General features: G+C 39.7%; 1 protein-coding gene across 1 annotated transcript in view; it reads right to left on the bottom strand.

The window, feature by feature from the left end:
* Positions 1-479: 479 nt before the first annotated feature.
* ZNF704 (zinc finger protein 704) overlaps positions 480-20,625 on the bottom strand; it is a 92,955-nt gene continuing 72,809 nt past the window's right edge. The window contains exons 6-9 of the mRNA XM_058823085.1: positions 20,361-20,622; positions 15,602-15,706; positions 10,072-10,166; positions 480-8,459 (exon numbers count right to left, since the gene is read on the bottom strand). Coding sequence (XP_058679068.1) covers positions 8,348-8,459; positions 10,072-10,166; positions 15,602-15,706; positions 20,361-20,622 — 574 coding nt within the window. The 3' untranslated portion in view covers positions 480-8,347. The remainder of the gene's footprint in view (positions 8,460-10,071; positions 10,167-15,601; positions 15,707-20,360; positions 20,623-20,625) is intronic.

A 20,625-nucleotide genomic window follows, 5' to 3' on the forward strand; every position in this document is an offset into this window, starting at 1 on the left:
TACACAGAGGAAAACCCATGTGCCTTTGTTCTACAAGCATTACCTGTGTGAACAGCCCTGGTCAATGAAGTTATTCATGGGGATAGCTGAACTCTCCTGAGAAAACCTGTACTGCTGTGAGGGCTCAGCTTGTTACAATGGGATCTGCATTCTGCTCTTAATTGTGTAATAAGACTTTTTACCAGACTTGTAATGCATAAAAAAGACCCCAAACCACCAAAAATCAACCACAGAACTTGTGTAATTGACTGCTTAAGACTAGTTTTCTCCTACTGGGATCCAATTCTGAGCACTTTTTTTCAGGTCCTGTCTGACTGGCTCAAGCCCCTTTGCCTACTGTCTCTGCATTTGGACTTTGGCCCTTTGTTACAAGTCTGTCAAACAGGGAAAGAACCAAACAGTCTCTGTTCAACAGACCTGATTATTTCTGTCTTTCAGTTAATTCTGCACTCAAAGCACAAGACAAAACCAGTAAGAGAGATGGGAAGATAATCTGTATTTCATTATTTATCAGCAAAAAAATCCCCAAACAGGGGTGAGATAGCCAGATACACTGTACATGGCAGCCTGTATTCCATCAACCTGGCAGTGAAGATGGAGAGGACCAATATATGAGTGGAGCTTTTAGTTTGATTGTTCAGATCTTTCTCATGACTGAACAATGAATGCTCAATGCAATCTTTTCCTGTAATCTTCTGCTTGTATGAACTCTCTACTTAAGCTGGAGCAGATCAAGTTGCATGATCTCATTCGGACTGTACAGTATCATAAAGAACTCAATTTTAAAAGTTTTTTTCAAAATGATACCATTCAAGCCAAATACTGGTAAATTTAGGAATGTTTTCACCATCAGAATACAAAAACCCCCCGAAACTTTGAGGAAATACAAGAGACAAATCAAGGGAAATTTCAGACTAAACTGTCTCTGTAACCAAGGGAAGTAGATTTTTTTTCTTTCAATTATCCAGAATTTGTGCGGCTTTGTAAAGGTGTTTTACTTTACTTTTGTCATGGAAAATAACATACCACTATGTGATTTACTAAATCACTACGTGATTTACAATTTCTCCCTCCTCCTTTTGGTTCTTAGGAATTCCCAAATCCTATACATTATAATGCATAATAAGCAGTTATAAAATTATACCAACATTATAATTTCAGAGAGGTATTAAGATCCCAGTGCTATAAAAGTTCATTTTCAGAGAGTGCATGCTTGCAGTGATGTACAAACACACATCACTTGTTCCCCTAATTTAGCCCTTTGTAAGTATTGCACCTGATTAATAAGGCTACTGTCTATTTTCTTCTAACACTAAAAATTACACATAGGCAACATCATATGTGGCTTAAAAACACAGTATTTCTAAAGTTTTTAGGTAAACTCATTTATTTCCTTGCATACTCAGAGCTCCTATGCCTCCAGTTGCCTGGAGGAGTGTTGAGTGTACAGGAAATACAGATGGAACAAGAGAAATTTATTTAATGTGACCTGCTTATCATGTATTTTTTTATTCAGTGAGCTCAAGTAGATTTCTTTGAGCTTGATATCAAATACACATCTTTTACAAACTTAAACAATGCTTTCACATGCTGAAATGTACAGCTGAACTTGTCTCTTTCTCACCTTCCCTTCTGCAATGCAAAAAACCATAATAAAAAAATTCTGTAAATTTGTCTGGTCTTCTAAATACGAGATAAATTGCATAAATCCAGGAAAAGGTAGATTGTCCCACAAAGTGCATATTTCACACAAAGCTATAGGAGTATCTGCTCTGGCCAAGGCCTGATTTCAGAAGAGCTCAAAAATGTGTGCCAAACTTCAGGAGCATGAGGAGTCTCCTCAGCAAACTCCCCAGGTGGAGGCAAACACATCTCGAGTGCTCTGGTGAACCTGAGCCTACATTTTGTTCTGTAACATCAGCAGTTCTGTGTCTGTGCAATTGTACTTTGTAATTCACACACTATGTGCTCCCCTTCCCTGAAAGATTTGTTGGCATCACTTTAAGAATTAATTACTACAGTTAAACACTGATAATGAAAATTCTGATACCATGTAAATGCTATTTACATTTGTACTTCCTAATACAGAGGATGCTGATTTTTGTTCACTTCATTATACACATTTGGGCAGCTGAAAAACAGAGTGCCTGGACACAGGAAAAAGAATTGATAGGAAAAGATTATTACAGATCAAATAGGATTTTTCTGTGTAAAAATAAAGCAAAATTGAGAATTTGCAAAAAAAACTTGTGGAATTTCAAAACCCTAGACAGCCCAATTCTAAACCTTGGTTTACTGAAGCTGATACCTTTGCAGATATGACAAAAATATGTGATGACATGTTTTCTTTTAATTTCATGTAGAAGTAGCCCTTTGCAAAGCGCAGTACACCACTCTCCAGGATATCATGCTGACATACTGCTTTTTTGCTTGCTGAAGTCATTTGGTAAGAAATAATTCAATTACAGACAAAGCATGTTTTGACCAAGCAACTTTGTAGACAAGAAGCCCTTCTATTTACACTAGATCTTGAAAAGATTTACACAAATTTATAGATTTACATTAAAATAGGTTATGTTTTAAGCTAATTTTCTGTATTTTTATGTAATTTTTTTTTGTACTTGGAACTTCCTAAGCTACAGCATTAAGTAAGATCATGTTCATCAATTAGTGCTTAATTCTAATTTTAATAATTCAAGTAGTGACATATTGCTTTTTCCATTTTGCCTAAAATAGAAAAAAAATCATTCTCTTAGATATCTTCCATTCAAACAAACTCACATCCTGCCTTTACAGCCCTCTCACGTTCCCTGAGGAAATCTGTTTCAACTGTTTTCTTTTTCCTGTCTTCCAGAGACAGCTTTATACAAACATTCTAGTAATTTTTGTTTATCTGGCCATTGCCATTAAACATCATATATTAATTGATACTGGGTATCACATACTATGTTAAGGACTCTAGAATCAAACCTGAATCTTTAAGAGGATTGGCAAGTAGTAAATACCAACACTCAAACATTTTAGAATGTTCAAGTCCATCTTTAGTTTTAATTACATAAAGAATTCAGATTTAATGCTGAAAGAGCATTTATATTGCTAAATTTATTTCCCTCAAGGGTATATGAGAGATCTCACATTCAGATTCAAATACATAAGGAGAAAATTCTAGGTGTCAAGATGTGTCAAAACAGACACAGAACACCAGCTTGTTACTAAATTTATCTATTCTCTTCTGTTTCATCAGCTGAAAAAATTCTTGCTGTGAATGTGAGGAAACACCAGAGCAACCTGTACTTTCTTCTGGCTGCTGCCATCAGAAACAGGCTGATTTCCCTGTTCCCAGAGTCCTTCTGCACTGCTGTTACAAATGGTCTGTGTGAAGCACAAGGAACATGATGAGTGCTTTCTGTATTGAGGAATAAGCTCAAAAAGTTGCAAGTGGAGACATACAGCTCCTTAAACCCCTCACTTGGATAGAACTGAGAGGACAGCCAGTGTGAAAGCACTGTAGTCCAAGATGGAAAGAGCAGTTCAAGTGGACACTCAAGTGGAGATGTACATTGGCTGTTAAGATTTTCCAGCTCCATATGGATGCAAAGAAAGGCTGCTCCCATCTAGCAGACAGACAGTGTATCTAAATGCTCAGCTTAATTTCTGCCCATGACTTCCTTCTAGGTATTTTCCAAAGGTGCCATAAAACTCCGCTGAACTTGTACTAGAATAAAATCTACATTATGATACCTTATACCTGCCTGGTTATGTACTAGAAAAACCTGACAAATGCAGATTAAAGTCCAAACTCCACACTGCTCTCAGTTCCAGTGCTACCACCTCACAAGAAGATTGAATAAAATATAAGATCAAGATGAGCTTTACAAATGTTTCCGTATCAAAATGTTTCTAAGAAAAGGTGCAGCACAACTGTCACCAGCAGATGCCTCTAACTTTGAACAGAAGGAAGACTCACTGACAATCTCCAACATCTCTGCAAATGGCTACCAAGCCTCTAATTCCATGTCCTGCTCCCAAGATCATGTTCCAAGACATTTACAGGTGGCAGAAGAAAGAAATCACTTTGCAGTGCAACACAACGATTGTCCTGGATTCTCAACAGGGCCATTTTAGCTGGTTCCAGGCCACAGCAAGCAGTAGAGAACCATCCCAATGTACTGGATCAGAATGAGTGACAGAATGAAATTAGTGCCAAGAACATCTGGGACACTGCATGGTGCTGGAATCTGTTGTGCAGGTTCTACAAGAGCTTTTGGCTAAAGCTTTACCTCCTGTTCTGCTGCCTATCTAGTCATTATTGTGAAAAACAGAAGGGACAAGGAATAAAGACAGCCAGGAACTGCAAGGACTGCAAGGAACTTGTAGATAATTAGACAGCTAACATTCATACCAGGCTAAGGTTGTAGGAAAAGTAAATGGCAGACAGGCATTCTGCTCAGCTTACTCACACAAGCAGGGCTGGCCTGCCAACAGGTACATGCTAGGTGATGACTGGTGTTGATTAAAAGTGTAAACTTGCAAATTGGAACAGAAGTTTGACTCACTTTGCATCTAGTATTTCCTGTTGTGTTTGTGCAAGGCACTAGAGAATCAGGCACATTTTTTTGTGTGGAAACCCTTTTATGACTAAGATGATCTGAGTTTTAATGTTCAATAGCTTCATAGAGGAGCAGTTGGAGCACAGTCAGTATTAAAAATTGCCATTAAAATTTCCCACTTCTAAAATTATCTCATTTTCCAGATCTTTTGGGGAATGGGGTGAATGGGGAATTGGGAAATAGCTTTGTTTTAACAACAAAATATTTTTCTTTTCCTAAAGAAAAATATTTGGGATGAGTATGGTTGATCTCCACTGTCAATAATATTAACAATAAAACAGATCCTTAAACTTTTATATCAAGTTCTGGTTCTTGACACAGATGAACCCCCATCCAATTCCCTGTAACACACAGACACTGCATGATGTGTTCAAGACATTCCTTCTGACTTCTCTGGAGGGTCAGAGACAATTACCTACCTCCCACACAGAAACCAAAAACTGCAACTGTCATCACATGTAGTGATGACAATAAATGACCACAGCACTCAGGCTAGCTCCTCCTCAGGAGAACAAAGAAATCTGACTGGTTTGGACTGGTCAGTGCAGAAGTGTGAGATAAATCAGGTGTTAGGAGGACAGCGACACAGCCCAAAGCAACACAGAAGCAAGAGACTGAAAAATGGAAGCGATTACTCCAGATTCTGATCAGTACTGCCAGCAGAAGGGAGGCTTAGCTGACATTTCTGTTCCTGCTGGCTGTGTGAGGATCACAAAGGGGATCTGAGCAGGCACTGAGCTGCTCGTGCAACTCGAGTTAACTGGAGCTCAGAGCACAAAGTGACTGCAGAACATTCTCTGCACGGACAGGCTGTCACCGGCCTGGCCTCAGACACAGAACCTCGACAGGTGCCTGCTTAGGAATCAAAATGCCACAGCCAGAAGATCCAAAATTGATTTAATATAAACCACTGATAAAAGGTTGAGTAAAAATACTGGTAATTTAGCTTTGTCCTGCAGGATTTATCTATACTTCTGACTCGTTAACATCAACTTTCTCTCCAACTTTGATGGTTTGTGGCTTTAGTCCTTTATGTAATCCATATTCAATTTGTACCAGAGGGCAATCTGGTCTGGCAACAAAACCATTCTTCTGTGCAGAAATTTATAAAGAATAATCTTATTACAATAATTTCTCAAGTGCCCTCGGGAAAGCTGCTCACAATGCCATGACATTATAGAAACAACATACAATCTGATACATTATTTTCAAAAAAATCCTCCAAAGCAAAAAGGAGGTGAACAACAAGTATATAGGCAAATACTGTTAGTCCAACAACAGTCGAATTATGGAACACTTTATAGTCTTGGAGTGCTTTTAAAATGGGAGGCAGGGAACAAATTGGCAGGAATATCTTGGGAAAGTCACAAATTTTTTATGTTTTATCAAAGTAAGTACACCATCAGCAAACCCAGTGTTTGAAGATGAAATGTCTGTGAATTACCATGAGGTATTTAACCATGGAAATTGAAAAAAGACAACATGTAAAGAAAATCCATGTTTTACTAAGAGGAAAGAAGATAATACAGTGTCTATGTATATCCATTGACCCTTAGTGTCTTTTTTTCTATTTGTAAAGAAAACAATCTTTCTCTTCCATGTTAATTCCAGATTTTATATACACATATAAAACTATAAAATATATATAGTTTTACATGTATATACACACACACATACAAAAATACTCATACACACTCACATGTGTATATATCTCAGGGTCTTACTGGATTTCAGAGTCTGTTTTTCTTTTTTTTTTGTGACTTAGAGAACACAATTGGGTAAAAAATCAAGTAATTGCATGCATGCAAGCGTATCTTGCCACTTGTGCATGTAAATTACACAATCTGTAAATAACTGCAGAAATAGCATGCTCAAATTAGGCACCTGATTGCCCAATTAACTTGTTCCCAGAAAATCAGATGATAACCTTCAGTAGCTCCTATTATAGATTCTTCTTTTCACTGCTACCCTATGGAATCCACAGTGTATATTCCAAACTACTGCATTGTTATTTTGTGCTTTTACACAGACACAAGCAGCCCTGCACACTTAATAAAGCTATCAAGTGAACTTTGGACCAGATTTTAGAAAGTTGTTTAGATACTTAAAAGCCTTCTTATGAGAATGAGCCAGCTTAGACAATTAAAAAAAAATTTGGTCTAATTTCAATTGGTTCAAATGTTATGGAAAAAAAACCCCAGTCATTTGTGGCCCGTCAACCTCTATTAATAGGCAAAGTTTTGCTTCTGTGTCTTTAATTGTTTTAAGGTGGATAAGTATTATTTCACCATATACATCACTTCCTAGTAAATCCTTCCTTTATTTTGCATTTTGAAATAATCATTAATTAACAGTAATTTGATACAAGTGGACACAGAACACCAGGCTGCTGCACTCCAGTGTATACTTCCTAATGGACAGAGAAACTGAAATACCCAAATCAATCCAAGTACTGCAAACACAGAAACTCATTAATTCATCTATCAAAATGAGTTAAGAAATGGCCTTTTACCACAAATATGCTGCTCCTTTGCTCTTGTACTTCTTTTTCTGAGATGATGTTGCAGAAAGAGGGTATTTTCTTTTCTCTACCAATTTTTTGCATCAAATAAATCTTAGTAACTTTAAAAGAAAAAGCTGAACGAACCATTATCTTAACAACAATCTTTGAAATAAGAGAAAAGGAAGCAAAAGCAGAACTGCTGGGCTGGATCGTTTCCCTGAATAAGGTACTACATATAATCCTAGCGGCTGCATTTACCAGTTCTTCACAGGCCTCCTGCAGCAACAGCTGTGCTGGTCCAACTGTTCACCCCCCCTCTGAAAGGGGAGAGTAATAAGAAAAGCTACTGGAGCCCCCTCATATCCTTGTGGGTTTCAATCAAGCATCACCGTATTTCTTCCCTCAGACTTCTTGTGACAGTATCTGCTGGTGACTTGCCATTGCTGCTTTTCTTCCTCTAGAGGATCAAAATCCAATTTGGTACTTAAATTACTTTGTTCCACTCCACTGGTCTGTGCCTCTTTTAAAAAACTTCCAGGAGTGCTGCTTGTCCTTCTTGCAAAATCAACTTTGTTTTTCTCCTATAAACAATCAAATGAAAATCCCAACTCTTCCCCACATGCCCTTTTCAAAAATATAATCATGATCATTTGTATCAGGAGAATTATTTAGCAGTCTCCAGTCTTAGTACAGCTTTTGTTGAGAAAACTGTAGCTTATATGACTCTGAAGTGTTTATTAGAAAGCTTTCAAAGAGATCTTCGTTTCAGGAAAAGAAAAATTGTTCAGTTTAGCAAATACAGACGTTCACAGCAGAAAGACTGAAATGGTTAAAAATGATCCTAGGGAGCAAGCAGCTCACAGAGTTAGCAAAATAATTAACATTTTCCTTTCTTTTACAGAAGAACACTAATAGCTGCTCTGGTTTCCACACTTACTGAGACAGATTTTGTTGTGTGGTCTTGGTTTTGCCTTTTTTTTTTTTTGCTCTATTGCTCCACACAGGTTTTAATTAGTGCTTGTCCTTGGCTACAAGTGCTTCATTTTGAAATACAAAGCTCTTTAAAAAAAAAAAACAAAAAAACCCCAAAACAAACAAACAAAAAAACCACCCCAAAAAACCAAAACCCCCAACATCACTGGAGGGGAAAATGGGAAGTGATACAGCGCAGCTGCAGCAATCTGCTTCTGCTGTTGTTCTCCCCCTCCCCAAATCCTCTGCATAATTTCAATGGTTAGTCGATGAACCTTTGGCAGGCCTTCTTCCATCGGCAGGCAGTGCACCACATATCTCTGTTCTCCATCCCATAGACCTTCCGACACTTTTTCCCCTCCCCTCTAGGCTTCCTGTCAGAGAGAAAGGGAAGCTTGTTAACCAGATGCTTTTTTAGTTTTGCTTTTCACCCTAAGACCAGGACAACAAACTCAGTGGACTGCAGGAGGTAGACAACCCATGGCTTTTCATGGGGTTTGGGCTGGTTTCATTCCAGCTGGGAGCTAAGGAAGTGACAGACACATACATGGCTGTGACTCTATCACTCTCAGGAACCAGGCCTTCTCCTTGCCTGGCTTTCACAGCTTCTGTAGCAGCTGCTGAGCCAAATCCTCTGCTCCTGGGATGATCCCAGGAACATACTGCCCTGACTTTAGCCAGCAACTAAACTTGGACTTAATGAATTATACTTTAGCCACATGAAGTGCTAAGCTGTAACGGGCAGCCATAGCTGTTCCACAATACAGGCCAGGCCATCTCAGGCTATAGTGCTGCAGAGCTGTGGTAAAATATTTGGAATAGCTCAGAGCAGCAGACCTTGACCACCAAGAAGTATCAGCTATGCCAAAGCAGAGAAAAGCTACCAGCTCCTAACCTTGCTGGTCCTTCCTGCAGTTTGCTCTGAGCTCATTGACTGAAAAACAACAGAGTGAGTGGGAAGTTTTAACCCTTGCTCTCACTTGCAGCACATTCTTGTGTGCACCTTCTCTGTGGTTCCCAAAGCCAGCAAGCTGGGCAGCACCTGCTTTTAAAGCTGTAACAATTGTCCTGTTTTCCATCTTACAACCACACTCAAAAGATCACAAGTTTAGAAAATGACCCAAGTAACTGTTAAAATGGATTTTTTAATTCAACACTTTACAAAAAGGCAGCAAACCTGAGGAGCAATGCTTCACCAAGCAATCCAATGTTCACTACTGCAATGCCACCTGTCCCAGAATCTTTAAATAAAGTAACTGTACCAACAGAACTGTTTACTATCTGATTTATATGTTGCATGGCACACATGGGATTCCTTTCTTGCATACCCACATATTTTCTGATTTCTGAACATGAATTAATAGGCACAATCCATGAACTGGGAAGATCCCAAGTTTGGTTTGTAGCATATGCAATGATCTGAGAGTCATGAAGAAAATGAAAAGCATGAAATCTTCTTTTTGCCTCATTTTACGGTACAGTCACCTTTAGGACTGTGAGAAATAAGGAGTTTCTTTACTGTAAGAAATTTAGCATTACAGTCTGATTTTTTAACCTTTTTGAAGACTTTAAAAGTAGATTCTGGTCAAATATCAGTTAAATTTAGTAGTAATGAATGCAGCTTATGTCTAGGAAGACAAGGCATAAAATGCTTTGCCTTAATCTAATTTATTGTAAGACAGGGCTTCTTATAGTTCAATTGAAGCCAAATGCCATTCTGACTGAATGGAGATAAACATGTGAGATAGTCCAACCTTTCAGGGAAAAGTGCAAAACCAGACAGTGCAGCTGAACTTTACCTTTGATGGTAGTGAAAAGAAAAATAGGTTCTGAACACTTTGAAGAGCTCTAGCAAGAACCTGCCTGACAAGTGCAACCAGGGTTGGTGGTGGGCTTTTTCTGATCCTCTGGCCACTGACAACTTATCTACAGAATACCCTGCAGGTTGTGAGGCTGTAGTGTCAGCAGGAGCTAATGGTCCCATACCTCAAGCCAAATGCTACTCGAGGCGGTGATGAAAGAACCGTGTGGGTCTGTTTCTGCTCTCCACTCCCTGCAGCACGATTATGGGTCGGTGAGACCTGTCAATACAGACAAAAAAGCTGCTTACAAACAACATACACATATGAATGCAGTATAAATACTTTTTCTAAGAAAATGCAAATAATGCTGCATGGCGGCAAGGATACCCAGGAAAGGTGACTATATAACATACAAACATAATTAAGTGAAAAATTAATTTAGCATTAGGTACATTAACTTCTCCTTGTTTCTCTGTATTTCTAGTCATCCTCCTAGAGCAATCCAAAATACAGATCAGCATTACTGAAGGTTTTGAAAAAGACAAGAAATACATCCATTCTTATTTAAAAACTCTGACTAGCTCTTACGAAAACTTTCTCCAATAAGCAAAGAAAATAACTGGAAAAATAAACTCTGTCCTGTGCTGAGTTCAATACCAAAAATCTCCTATGAAATAAAGGGATTTCACTTGTTGCACCTGCCTGTCACTTGGCACTCTTTGTGGAGAGACACCCCTGGAGAAGAGAGCTTGTTGAAGAGCACTTCCAGCAGGGCCCCTCGAGGTTTAACAGGCAGGGAGCACAATGCAGCCCTTCTGATCAAAGTTGCTAACAATATGTATCTCCTTACCCCACACAGTAAAACCTTCTCAGCATGTGAATGTTTCCAAGGGAAGGGTGTAGTTTGGTCTTCTGAGACTTTCCAAAGAAGTCTCCTACATGAGCATGGGGCTTGACAACATCACTCAAGTGATCACACGGCATAAAGCTTGGCCTTAAATGATACCTACATTATTTTACTATGGTCTTATTTTGCTCCTGTGTGAAGGCCACAACCACTTTACATCTAAAATACCAGAAGAAAATTCTGAACACTCGTTTTTTTGTTGTATATTGAATGTAGCATCTAGTGCACAGTCAGCCTTCTGCTGCCAGGAACTGCAGATGTGATCATAGTTCTCTGCACTGCTATGACTTTTCCCTCCTGCCCTTTTCAAGGTTTACAATATCTGGAAAAGAGGGAACTGACTGACCTTACTTGAAGAGAATTACTGTATGTGCTTTGATTTTTGATACAAAGTCTATTTTAAAGCTACTACATGGTAGCAAAAAACTAATGCTTGTCATTGAGTGCAGACACTCGTTTCAACTTTTACTCTTGGCAAGTAGCAGGAGAAATTTTTGATTTAAGTGCGTATGTGGCTCACACTCTGAACAAACTTAGACCATTACTGATATACAAAATATACCTGCAAAACTTGAAAGAAATTTCTTCTCTCTCTGCCAGCTCACCATGTTTTGTACATCCAAATCCCACATTAGCTCCTTTTGTTCTATCCCTCCAGAATACTAAGGGCAACTTGTTCCCTGCTACTTTTTTCCAAATTTTTATCAACCACTTTCCTTGTTTCATCTAAGAATGTATTAGCTGCTTGTCATTGAACAGAAGAGTACTTGGATGGCCTCCTATGTTATAAGCAATTATCTTGCTACTTCCAAACAGAGATCAGACGGGAGCAGTAATTACAGCATGCAGACTCCTCCCTTGCATTCTCCTGAGAGGGTCTCTGCACGATGGTTCCACAGACTGGCACACCAAGGCAGCTACACAGCACTGAAGCTGAGCTGTAGTGTATTCTGATAGGCTTTGCAGCAGGTCTAACCAATATCAGTCAGCTGCTCTCTACATGGAACACTGAGAGCAGATTAAGAGCAAGCTCCGAGAAGGCAATCCTTGCCCTTGGAGGCTTTTCATGTCTGAAGCACTGCTGAATGTAGAGTGAAATAATGCTGTTTGTTTGAAGCAAGGACCTGGAGTTTCCAGTTACAACTCCTGGGGGGGAAATTGTGGTTTGAGAGAAGATTTGTGACCTGTGAACATCAGATGATCAAAGATCTTGCCTGTTCAACCTTTTTGGGTCTTACAGCAGGCAGATGTAAGTAAGTATCAGATGGTGGAGATCATACTGACATTCAGGAAGACTTTTACCACACACTATCTAGAAGTGGAAGTACATGGTCATTATTTTAAGTCCTCCAGTACCAAGACATATGGACTTCACCATGGCACGTCCCATTTGCATAATTTAATTCTCTCTCCTCACACATCCCTAGGGCGTGGCTAATTGAGTCTCCTAATTCAGCCTCCATTGGTAGAAAAATCAGTCTGTCCTTTCTGCTTCATGCAAAGAACAGTACCTCACAGTAACTCATAACTGTTCCAACATTCAACCTTTCACCTGCAAAGTTTTCTTAGAAAAATGCTATGAAAAAGTGTATTTCCCATCTGCCTTGGAATCTAACCTGTGCATGATTCAGAGCACAAACAGCTTTGGAGGTTCCCCTAATTACAGAACCACAGAATAACCTGAGTTGGAAAGGACCCACAAGGATCACTGAGTCCAACTCCTGGCCCTGCACAGAACATCCCCAAGAGTCACACATGACACCATGACCAGTACCTGACAGCACTGTCCAAACACTTGAACTCTGCCAGCTGCTGCTGTGACCACTTCCCTGGGGAGCCTGTTCAGTGCCCAAACTGGGGGAAGAATCTTCTGCTAATACCCAACCTAAACCTCCTCTGACACAACCTCAGGCCATTCCCTTGGGTGCTGCCCCTGGTCCCCACACAGTAGAGATCAGTGCCTGGCCCTCCTCTTCCCCTCACAAGGAAGTTGCAGATTGCAATGAGGTCTCCCCTCAGTCTCCTCTTCTCCAGGATGAACAGACCAAGTGACCTTGGCCATTTCTCCTCCCTTATCACTACAAGATGTCTAAATAAATGCCTGTGTTTAGATGTTGTGAACACTCCTGAGCCTAGAGCAGCCACATACTGAGCCCAACTGATCCAGCAGCAAGTATGGGTTGTTTTGAAGTGCTCAGTTACTTGCTGATAAGTACACCCATATTCCCAAAGGCCTTTCAGTGCTGATCTGCTAAAGACTTTCTGAAAATAAGGACTTAATGCAACTCTTGGTGTTTGAACACCCTAGTTCCCAGGACAGAAAGTAGGAAGTGCTCAATGTCGTTGAAATTCACTGTCCACAAGAATGAAAGAGGGAAACAATATGTGTCAAAAAATAAATGTGAAAGGAGACTACTATATTGAAAATATGTAGATCTATGCACTTTTTCTAATCTGTACCTAACCTTTTCCTATTCAGTAGTTTGTCCAGGCTGGAAAAGTATTCCAAAGCCATTTTAGAAAACTGCTTGCTTAAATATTAAGGGTCAGACAAAAAGTAATGGTTTGGATTCACTCTCTGAGGTACCCTTGGGTACTACAGATTTGTGTCTCATCTCAGGGACTGTGTATGTCACAATTGTGTGAGTTTGTTATGCTGGCTCTGTCATATAGTCTGGCCTTAAATAAACCCCATCAGAGAAAGTCTGAATGTAGGTGAAGTACCTACACTCAGTGTAAGGGTGGGAACTGTCAGACCCCTGATTTTGTAAAGCAATATCTAATTGACTTTGAAACAGAAATAAAACTTTAATTTAAATACAAGTATTTAACATAAATTTGCATTTGTACCATCACTTACTGCACATAATTTTTCACTGCAGGTAAGCCTTTGTAATTCATAAATGATCACACTGATGACAAAGGAGTCAAATGTGTGCAAACCTGGAAGATTTTTTTCTTATTATTATGTTTTTTTCTTTGTTAAACAGCCTTAAAAATGTTGTTAGAGCTATAATGGCAGCTCTAACAGTTCCCTGAGCAGTTCATAATTCTGCATCACTGCTTCCCCAGGCTTTTGTATTGGGATTACTTTCAAATTGTACTTAAATCGTTGCCATCTCCACCAAATTCTCAGAAAGTAATTTAGTATTTCTTAAATTCTATAGAGAAGTCTCCACTCTACAGCCACAGATCAGCACTGTTGCCTGAACAAGTAAACTCAATGTGTATATGTCTAATCCTGCCCTATTAAGTGTCTGATTTACAATGTGACTAATTGCATTTTTAGATTCCCAACACTCCTGGCACCAGTTTCTGCTACTTCACAAAAGGAGCCAGTTTCATAATTACTCCGTATCAACCCCATTGTTGGGAAATCAAATTCTCAGGGAACTCTGCGGATAGCACACTCTGTCAAGGCACTCTTGTTGAAATTGCTGCCAGCATGATGTCTTTCACTGTTAGTTGTTCCTTGATGGAATTTAATAAATATTCATTGGCAGAGTGCAGTGTAATTGATTCAGTCACTTTCATTTTTATCAGCTCTGCAGGATGCCACAGCTTCTGCAGAAAATCTCCAAGATTTGCCAAAGGTTGACAGTAAGAAGCTTTGGAGATTCACTTGGTGAAGAGAAGGGAGGGAAACAGTATCTCTTATCGCCTTGTCTAATATTCACTGTCAGGAGAAAAAAAGCTATAGAGTTCTTTGGATGAGCAATGTGCCTTATATAACACACTTTAAAAATTCATAAATTCATAAAGTGTAATATCAAATGAGATGTTATGATATCAATAAAGGTTTATGATTAGAGAATATCAATTTATCACGAAAACAGTGCTTTCCAATAAATGAAGATACTTTACATTAATATTTATTTCTATTAATCATAGAGAAGATTTCCCATTACTCATAAAGAGTGATTTGCATTTACTTTCAGCAGTCCCCACACCAGACACTACAAGCTGAATCCCTTGCAACTCTTCATGAAGGTTTTTCACTCCCCCCACAGTACTACACCTACACACTGTGGTGTACTACATGTTTAGAATCATTGCAACTCTGTGTTTAAGTAAATATCACATTTCTGCAGTCCTGTTGATGCCTTAGGATTTTAGCATCACTGTTCACAGAATTAGGCCTTGTATGCCAGTTGTTTTGAAGAAAGGGTCACTGTTGAATTTCCATCTAATACATCCTCATTAAAAAGCTATCAAACTGCAATATGTGTTAATAACAAAATGCAATAGATACATGTTTTCTGTATAAAACAACATTTTCCTGCTATTAGTAGGGGCTACATACTTGCAGCCTCCTAAAACAGGACTTTGCGTTTCATTTTATTGTTTCTTTCAGCTGCCTTTTAAAAATACTTCACCTTCAAAGTTCATTTAGGTAACAGCCGCACTGCCTGAATCCAACTGGCCTGTCAGCAGAACCATCATCAGGCTGATTTTCCATCTAGTTTTTTAAGAAATCTCTTAATGGCACAAAAATGAAGGACATAGTACCAAGCTCTGCACCTACCAGAATGTTCTTTTGTAAGCATATAGTTAAAAAAACATATATACTATAGATTCAATTGCCTGCTTGTAGATACTGATGCAAAAATAAGCTAACTGCACTGATAAAGAGAGTTACAAAGGTGTTAAAAACAGCCATGCTGGCAAATTCAGGCATATGTTTAATTTGTTTCCTTTTGGTATCTGCTGTGTCACATTTAATTCCATAATTACACAGTGTGAAACAAAGCAAAAAGGTCTAAAACCCCTTTTTTCTCCCCTTCTTTCCTTTTTGGTGTGCACTTACTGGAATGCCGGTGAAGGTAACAGGAGGCGACTGCCAAGAGATGCTAAAGCTACTGCCATTGGGAGTGAATTTGGCTGACCCTGGAATGTTCACCGGAGGAGTGGCCTGTGTGAAAAGAAAGTATTATTCCAGCAAGAAGAACCATTCCTCTTCCAAGGGATCTTTCATTCCTTGAAATGGTAAATATGTGAGAGATTTTCCAAGGCATAAAAAAACTCCATGGTGATGAGCATTTTACCCTTGTGAGGGGGATAATCATGGATAAGCTAGTAAGGAAGGGACAGAGCTATATATATACATCACTGTTCCTGAACCATGTTTAGAGAAAGATGATTGCTCTCAAAAGAATCCATGGAAAACTTTAAAGAGCTAGATCTGCTAAAAAACCAGACAAAATCAAACGTCACATACAAGTAACTTTTAAAATAATGCAAGTAAGAAGCAAAAACTACTGCACAGATGACCACTTGTTCCACAGTGATAAACAAGGTCATACTTAAACTCATGGCAGTCGTTTTACACAATTTTAGTGTGGACAGCAAGGCTTCTGGGATGGAAGCAATTAACAGTAAGTGTTGGCCATTTCTCATTTATCAGAAAAATGTTTAGAGTCATCCCAATTAAAACAGTTTTTCCTATTAAGAACAAGGAGCTGTAAATAATCCTTTGGATTCAAAAAACAGCTCTTGAAATACTAAACTGAATCAAGTATTTGGGCTCATTGAACTCCTATGTTTTTCCCATCTGGGCTGTAATACCTAGAGCTGCCCTGGGGTACAAGGGTGATAACGTGAGCTTAGACTGTTGAGCATTTTTCATCTTGTGTCTTTCCTTTGGTTTTTTCACTGGGTTATGAATTTCCATGAATTCTTCCCTGTCTCTTTTTTAATCCCATTTAATTTTCAGAATCATGAAATTCATAGTTGTGTAGCTACCCTGCCTAGCAGGAGCTTGAGCAGCCAGCATGAACAAAGGCTCACTTTGACCCTTGAATTTCAAGCTGTCACAACAAAAAAGAACCCTCCTTGGTTTAAACTTACAAAGAATTTGCTAAAATGAGTTTTCACTTCTGCCTTTCAGTTGTTGGTACATGACAATAACACAATACACTCATTTAAGCAGTGTTTGTGTCTGGGGCTGCTGAAATTGTCTCACTGGTTCAGGAAAAGGGTGCTTCCTTGAGCCACCAGGCAGAGAGGAGTGATGAAAAACTACAACCTGATAGTTCCCATTAAAGATAATCTTATAAGTAAACAAGGGCTGAAGCAATCCCCTACAGCCTTTCCAGGAAAAGGAAGGTGAGGCCACCAGATGCCTCTGTGTATGACAGCGATGCTCTGCGGGCTGCCAAGCCGCTGACAGCTCCAAGAAAATCCACACAGACATGCAGAGCAAACATCCACTGAGCTCCATAAAATATAAAAACCTCTCTGAAAGGTGTCAAGAACAATTTGGCAATTTCAGATGGTACCAGTGGTTGTTCAAATGCAAAGGAATGAATGACCATAGAGCTCCAGACAGAAAGAACTGGAGAGAGCTGGATGAGCAGTGAGGCAGCACTGCCTCTGCTCAGCATCCCACAAGGATGGCAGCTCAAACCCAGGGTCTGCTCTGCAACTTCCTCAGGTATTTGAGTAAGACCTGGAAGGGGAATCCTAGGTGCTTAAAGAGCCTGTCTGTACCTCCTCTGTAGTTAAATTTAACAGGTACAGGCAATAGTTTTGTAAAGAAAGATGAAGTTTAAAACTGACGCAACTGGCAGTTGCTCAAAATACCATAGTGCTCAATTCCTTTTTCTTAGTGCCTGAAATCTGCCTCAGACATGATCAGACTTAGATATCTATCACCTTGTTCACTTGTTTCCAGATGTGCATCTTTGCTCATCAAGCACAGTCCGCTTTTTTCAGGCTAACATTTTAGTCAATCTCTTCCATAAGATAAGCAACTAAAACATTACAACCAACTGAAGAATTCCTATACCCCACCTTTAATTTGCTTAGAGACCTCCATCTAACTGCCAATCAAGATCTATTAATGAACAATTTGCATTTATTTGTGCCAACATTACTCTTATATCTGAAATAGCCCATGCTCATCCTCTTTAGCTCATGTCTGTCCTTTCACTTTCTTCCCAGGCAGCAATTCCATCTTCTTCTTGTCCCTTGCTTTGCCTGAGCTATCAGTCCCAGGACTGAAGAGGCTGCCCATGTCCTCTATGTCCTCTTTCTATTTCTTCTGGTTGGAGCCCATCACATCAAATTTGGCTGACCAGAATTCTAATACAGGATTTCAGATGAAGTTATATGGGGGTCTTGTATAATGGCATTAACAATCCCTCTCTCTCCCAGGTATTTCTTATCCAAGAGAGCTGACAACTATTTTTTCCCCCCTTCAGCTCTGTTGTTGTTGGCTCACAGTCATTCCATGCTTGATTAATGAACATAGGCTTCCTTCTTACATAATTTTCTAACTACTCTAATTTATAGCAGAAAAATCTCATTAGTTCCTTAAATGCAGGACTTTGCATGTTCTGACATTTAACTGCATCCAAAACCTATTATTCTTAAGATCACCCAGTCACGTAAGCCTGATCTTTAACTCCCTTCCTGCTGATGTCTCCCAGGTTTGTTATCAGTGAAGTTTATTATAGTATTTGTATATTACCAAAATGATTTAATGAAAGTGAGATCAGGGCCAAGAACAGCTTTTCATTTAACTTCACTAATGACATTCAAAGGCCCTTTCAAAATAACTCACTGCTGTTCTCTGTCACTTTCCAGCTCCTTCTCCTACACTAAATTTAATCTCTTAACAAATACTGCCTATATGTTTTAAGATCAAATGCTCTCCTTGAACCCAGAGGGATTTTTCTTTTGCCTCCTGTATTGTTCTACTATCACCTTTCTCCAGGGCTCTCCCAGTGCAGTTTGCCTCAACTGCTGAACTTTCCAGAATTTCTTCAATTATTTTTCTGAATAATTTCTCACCCATAGGATGGGGTCAGGGAAGAGCATCAGGACTTTCCTCAGTTTCCTCATATCTTTCTCACTACAAGTAGTCTATCTGATGTTTTCCAGTCATAGAGGAAATGGCAATTAACAGATCTCTTTAGGATTTTTGCGACCAAACTTTGGGTTCTGTATTTTTCCCCCATTTTTTTTTTTAACAGGAACCCTGTGAAGAACAATATTCAGCCTCCCTTATGCAAGTTCCTCGAGCTGCTCCCAGTGAAGTAATCTCCACTTTCTCCTCTGGCTGGTGAGATCTGAATCTCCACCCTGCCTCCTGGCCCTTCTTTCAGGGCAGAAGGGATCTTGGCAGAGGATGCCACTGACCTCCACGGAAGCTGCTTCCTTTGCCAGGACAGCCGGAATGCTTGAGCAGGGACCCTGCCTCCTGCTTCCAATTAGCAAGCTGTCAACAGTGGGGACTGTGTCACTCCTCACTGATGAAATTAAGCATTGAAACCAGAGCAACCTGAAAAGCCCACGGGGCTCAGGGACTTGTAGTCTTGTGTCATGAAATACATAAATTGGGATCTAATTCAAGGATTTTAAACACTTGAATTGGGATTTCCTTGGCCAAGTGCTTTACTCAGAGGTTGCTTGCAAAAAAGGGTTGAGTGGCTCTCTGAACAGCAGCAGGGCAGACTGTCATGACTGCAAATCCCAAATGAAGCAAAACTTGTCATCAGCCTAGACTTGTTGCCTCACTTTCTGAGGCAGGGCTTAAGCTATACTGAGAAGCAAGTCTTTCTCCTAGCTGGTTTCATCAGTCCCCAGGCTGGCATGCTGCCTGATGCAGCTTCCACCTGCAATGCCAAGCTTTCACCCATGCTTTTCAACAAGCACAGAAGCCTAAAACAAGCCTGTGAATTCTCTACAGCTCCCTCTGACCTTTTGGTAGGTGTGCTCCAAACACATCTCCAAAGTTTTATCTGTACAACCCTATATATGATAGTTATGGAATCTGATAAATTTAACAGAGTTCTACAGTGCATGGAATCTGATAAATTTAACAGAGTTCTACAGTGCATACAAAGGTCATGGACCACACTGCTTCAAAGCCTCTATTCTTCTTTTATCTTATGGTATCCAGACCAAAACATGTCAAGTTTTTAGTGCAGTTTTATAATTAATGCTTTCTGTCAAAACTTAGCTGGAATGTTCTAGGACAGCAGTTTTTGCCATTTGGAAAGCATTACCTCCAAAAATATGAAGGTACCATATTTGTTTTTTCATTCTTCCTGCTCTACTTTACAACTGCAAACTGACATCTCACATTGTACAAAAACAGGAAATGAATTGTTCCTGGCATCCTTGAAATCAGTCTTACACTTGTTGACTCTTCAAGCAGAGCTTGTACTTATTCAATAAAAACAAAGCTGAAATGAAGACTGGGAGGGATTCAGCTGACAGGATGGGAATTTTTACAATGCAGGAAACCCCATCTGAAACATCACCTAGGGTTCTCCTTATGGTCAGTGAATATTGAACTGATGTAGGGCAGTGGGATACACAGATCAACTCTTCTCAACCTGAAGTATGCACCTATGTGTGGCCAAAATCCACCAGCCGTGGCGGGCACATAAACAAACAAACAATGAGCTCAGAAGAATGCATCTCAGTTTAAATAAAAAAAATGCCTTTGACTGCTCTGAAAACCTTTCAGCCCATTAAAAGCCACACACTGTGCTGTGACATTCTTTACACATTAGTGAGATGAGTGTAATCCCTGGGGCTCCCAGCACTGGTGTTACCTGGTAAGCGTGGTCCGTGTGTACGAGGTAGAGGTTGGTAGGAGCTGAGCGGCTCAGAGGTGTCATCACTTTCGTCTCGGTTTTGGCACAGGAAGTTTCAGGACGGATTGTGTCTTGGGTGGGAAGGGAAGGAGGAGATGCTAGAGATGGAGACACTGGGGAAAGACTGCTTAAGCCATCAGCTACTGAGTCCGTGTTGAGCCTGATTTCTGTATAGTAAAAATCCTCCTCTCCATCACTGTAGTCAGACTCTCCTACACGTCTG

The sequence above is a fragment of the Ammospiza caudacuta genome, chromosome 1, assembly GCF_027887145.1.
Source record: "Ammospiza caudacuta isolate bAmmCau1 chromosome 1, bAmmCau1.pri, whole genome shotgun sequence".
Lineage (NCBI taxonomy): Eukaryota > Metazoa > Chordata > Aves > Passeriformes > Passerellidae > Ammospiza > Ammospiza caudacuta.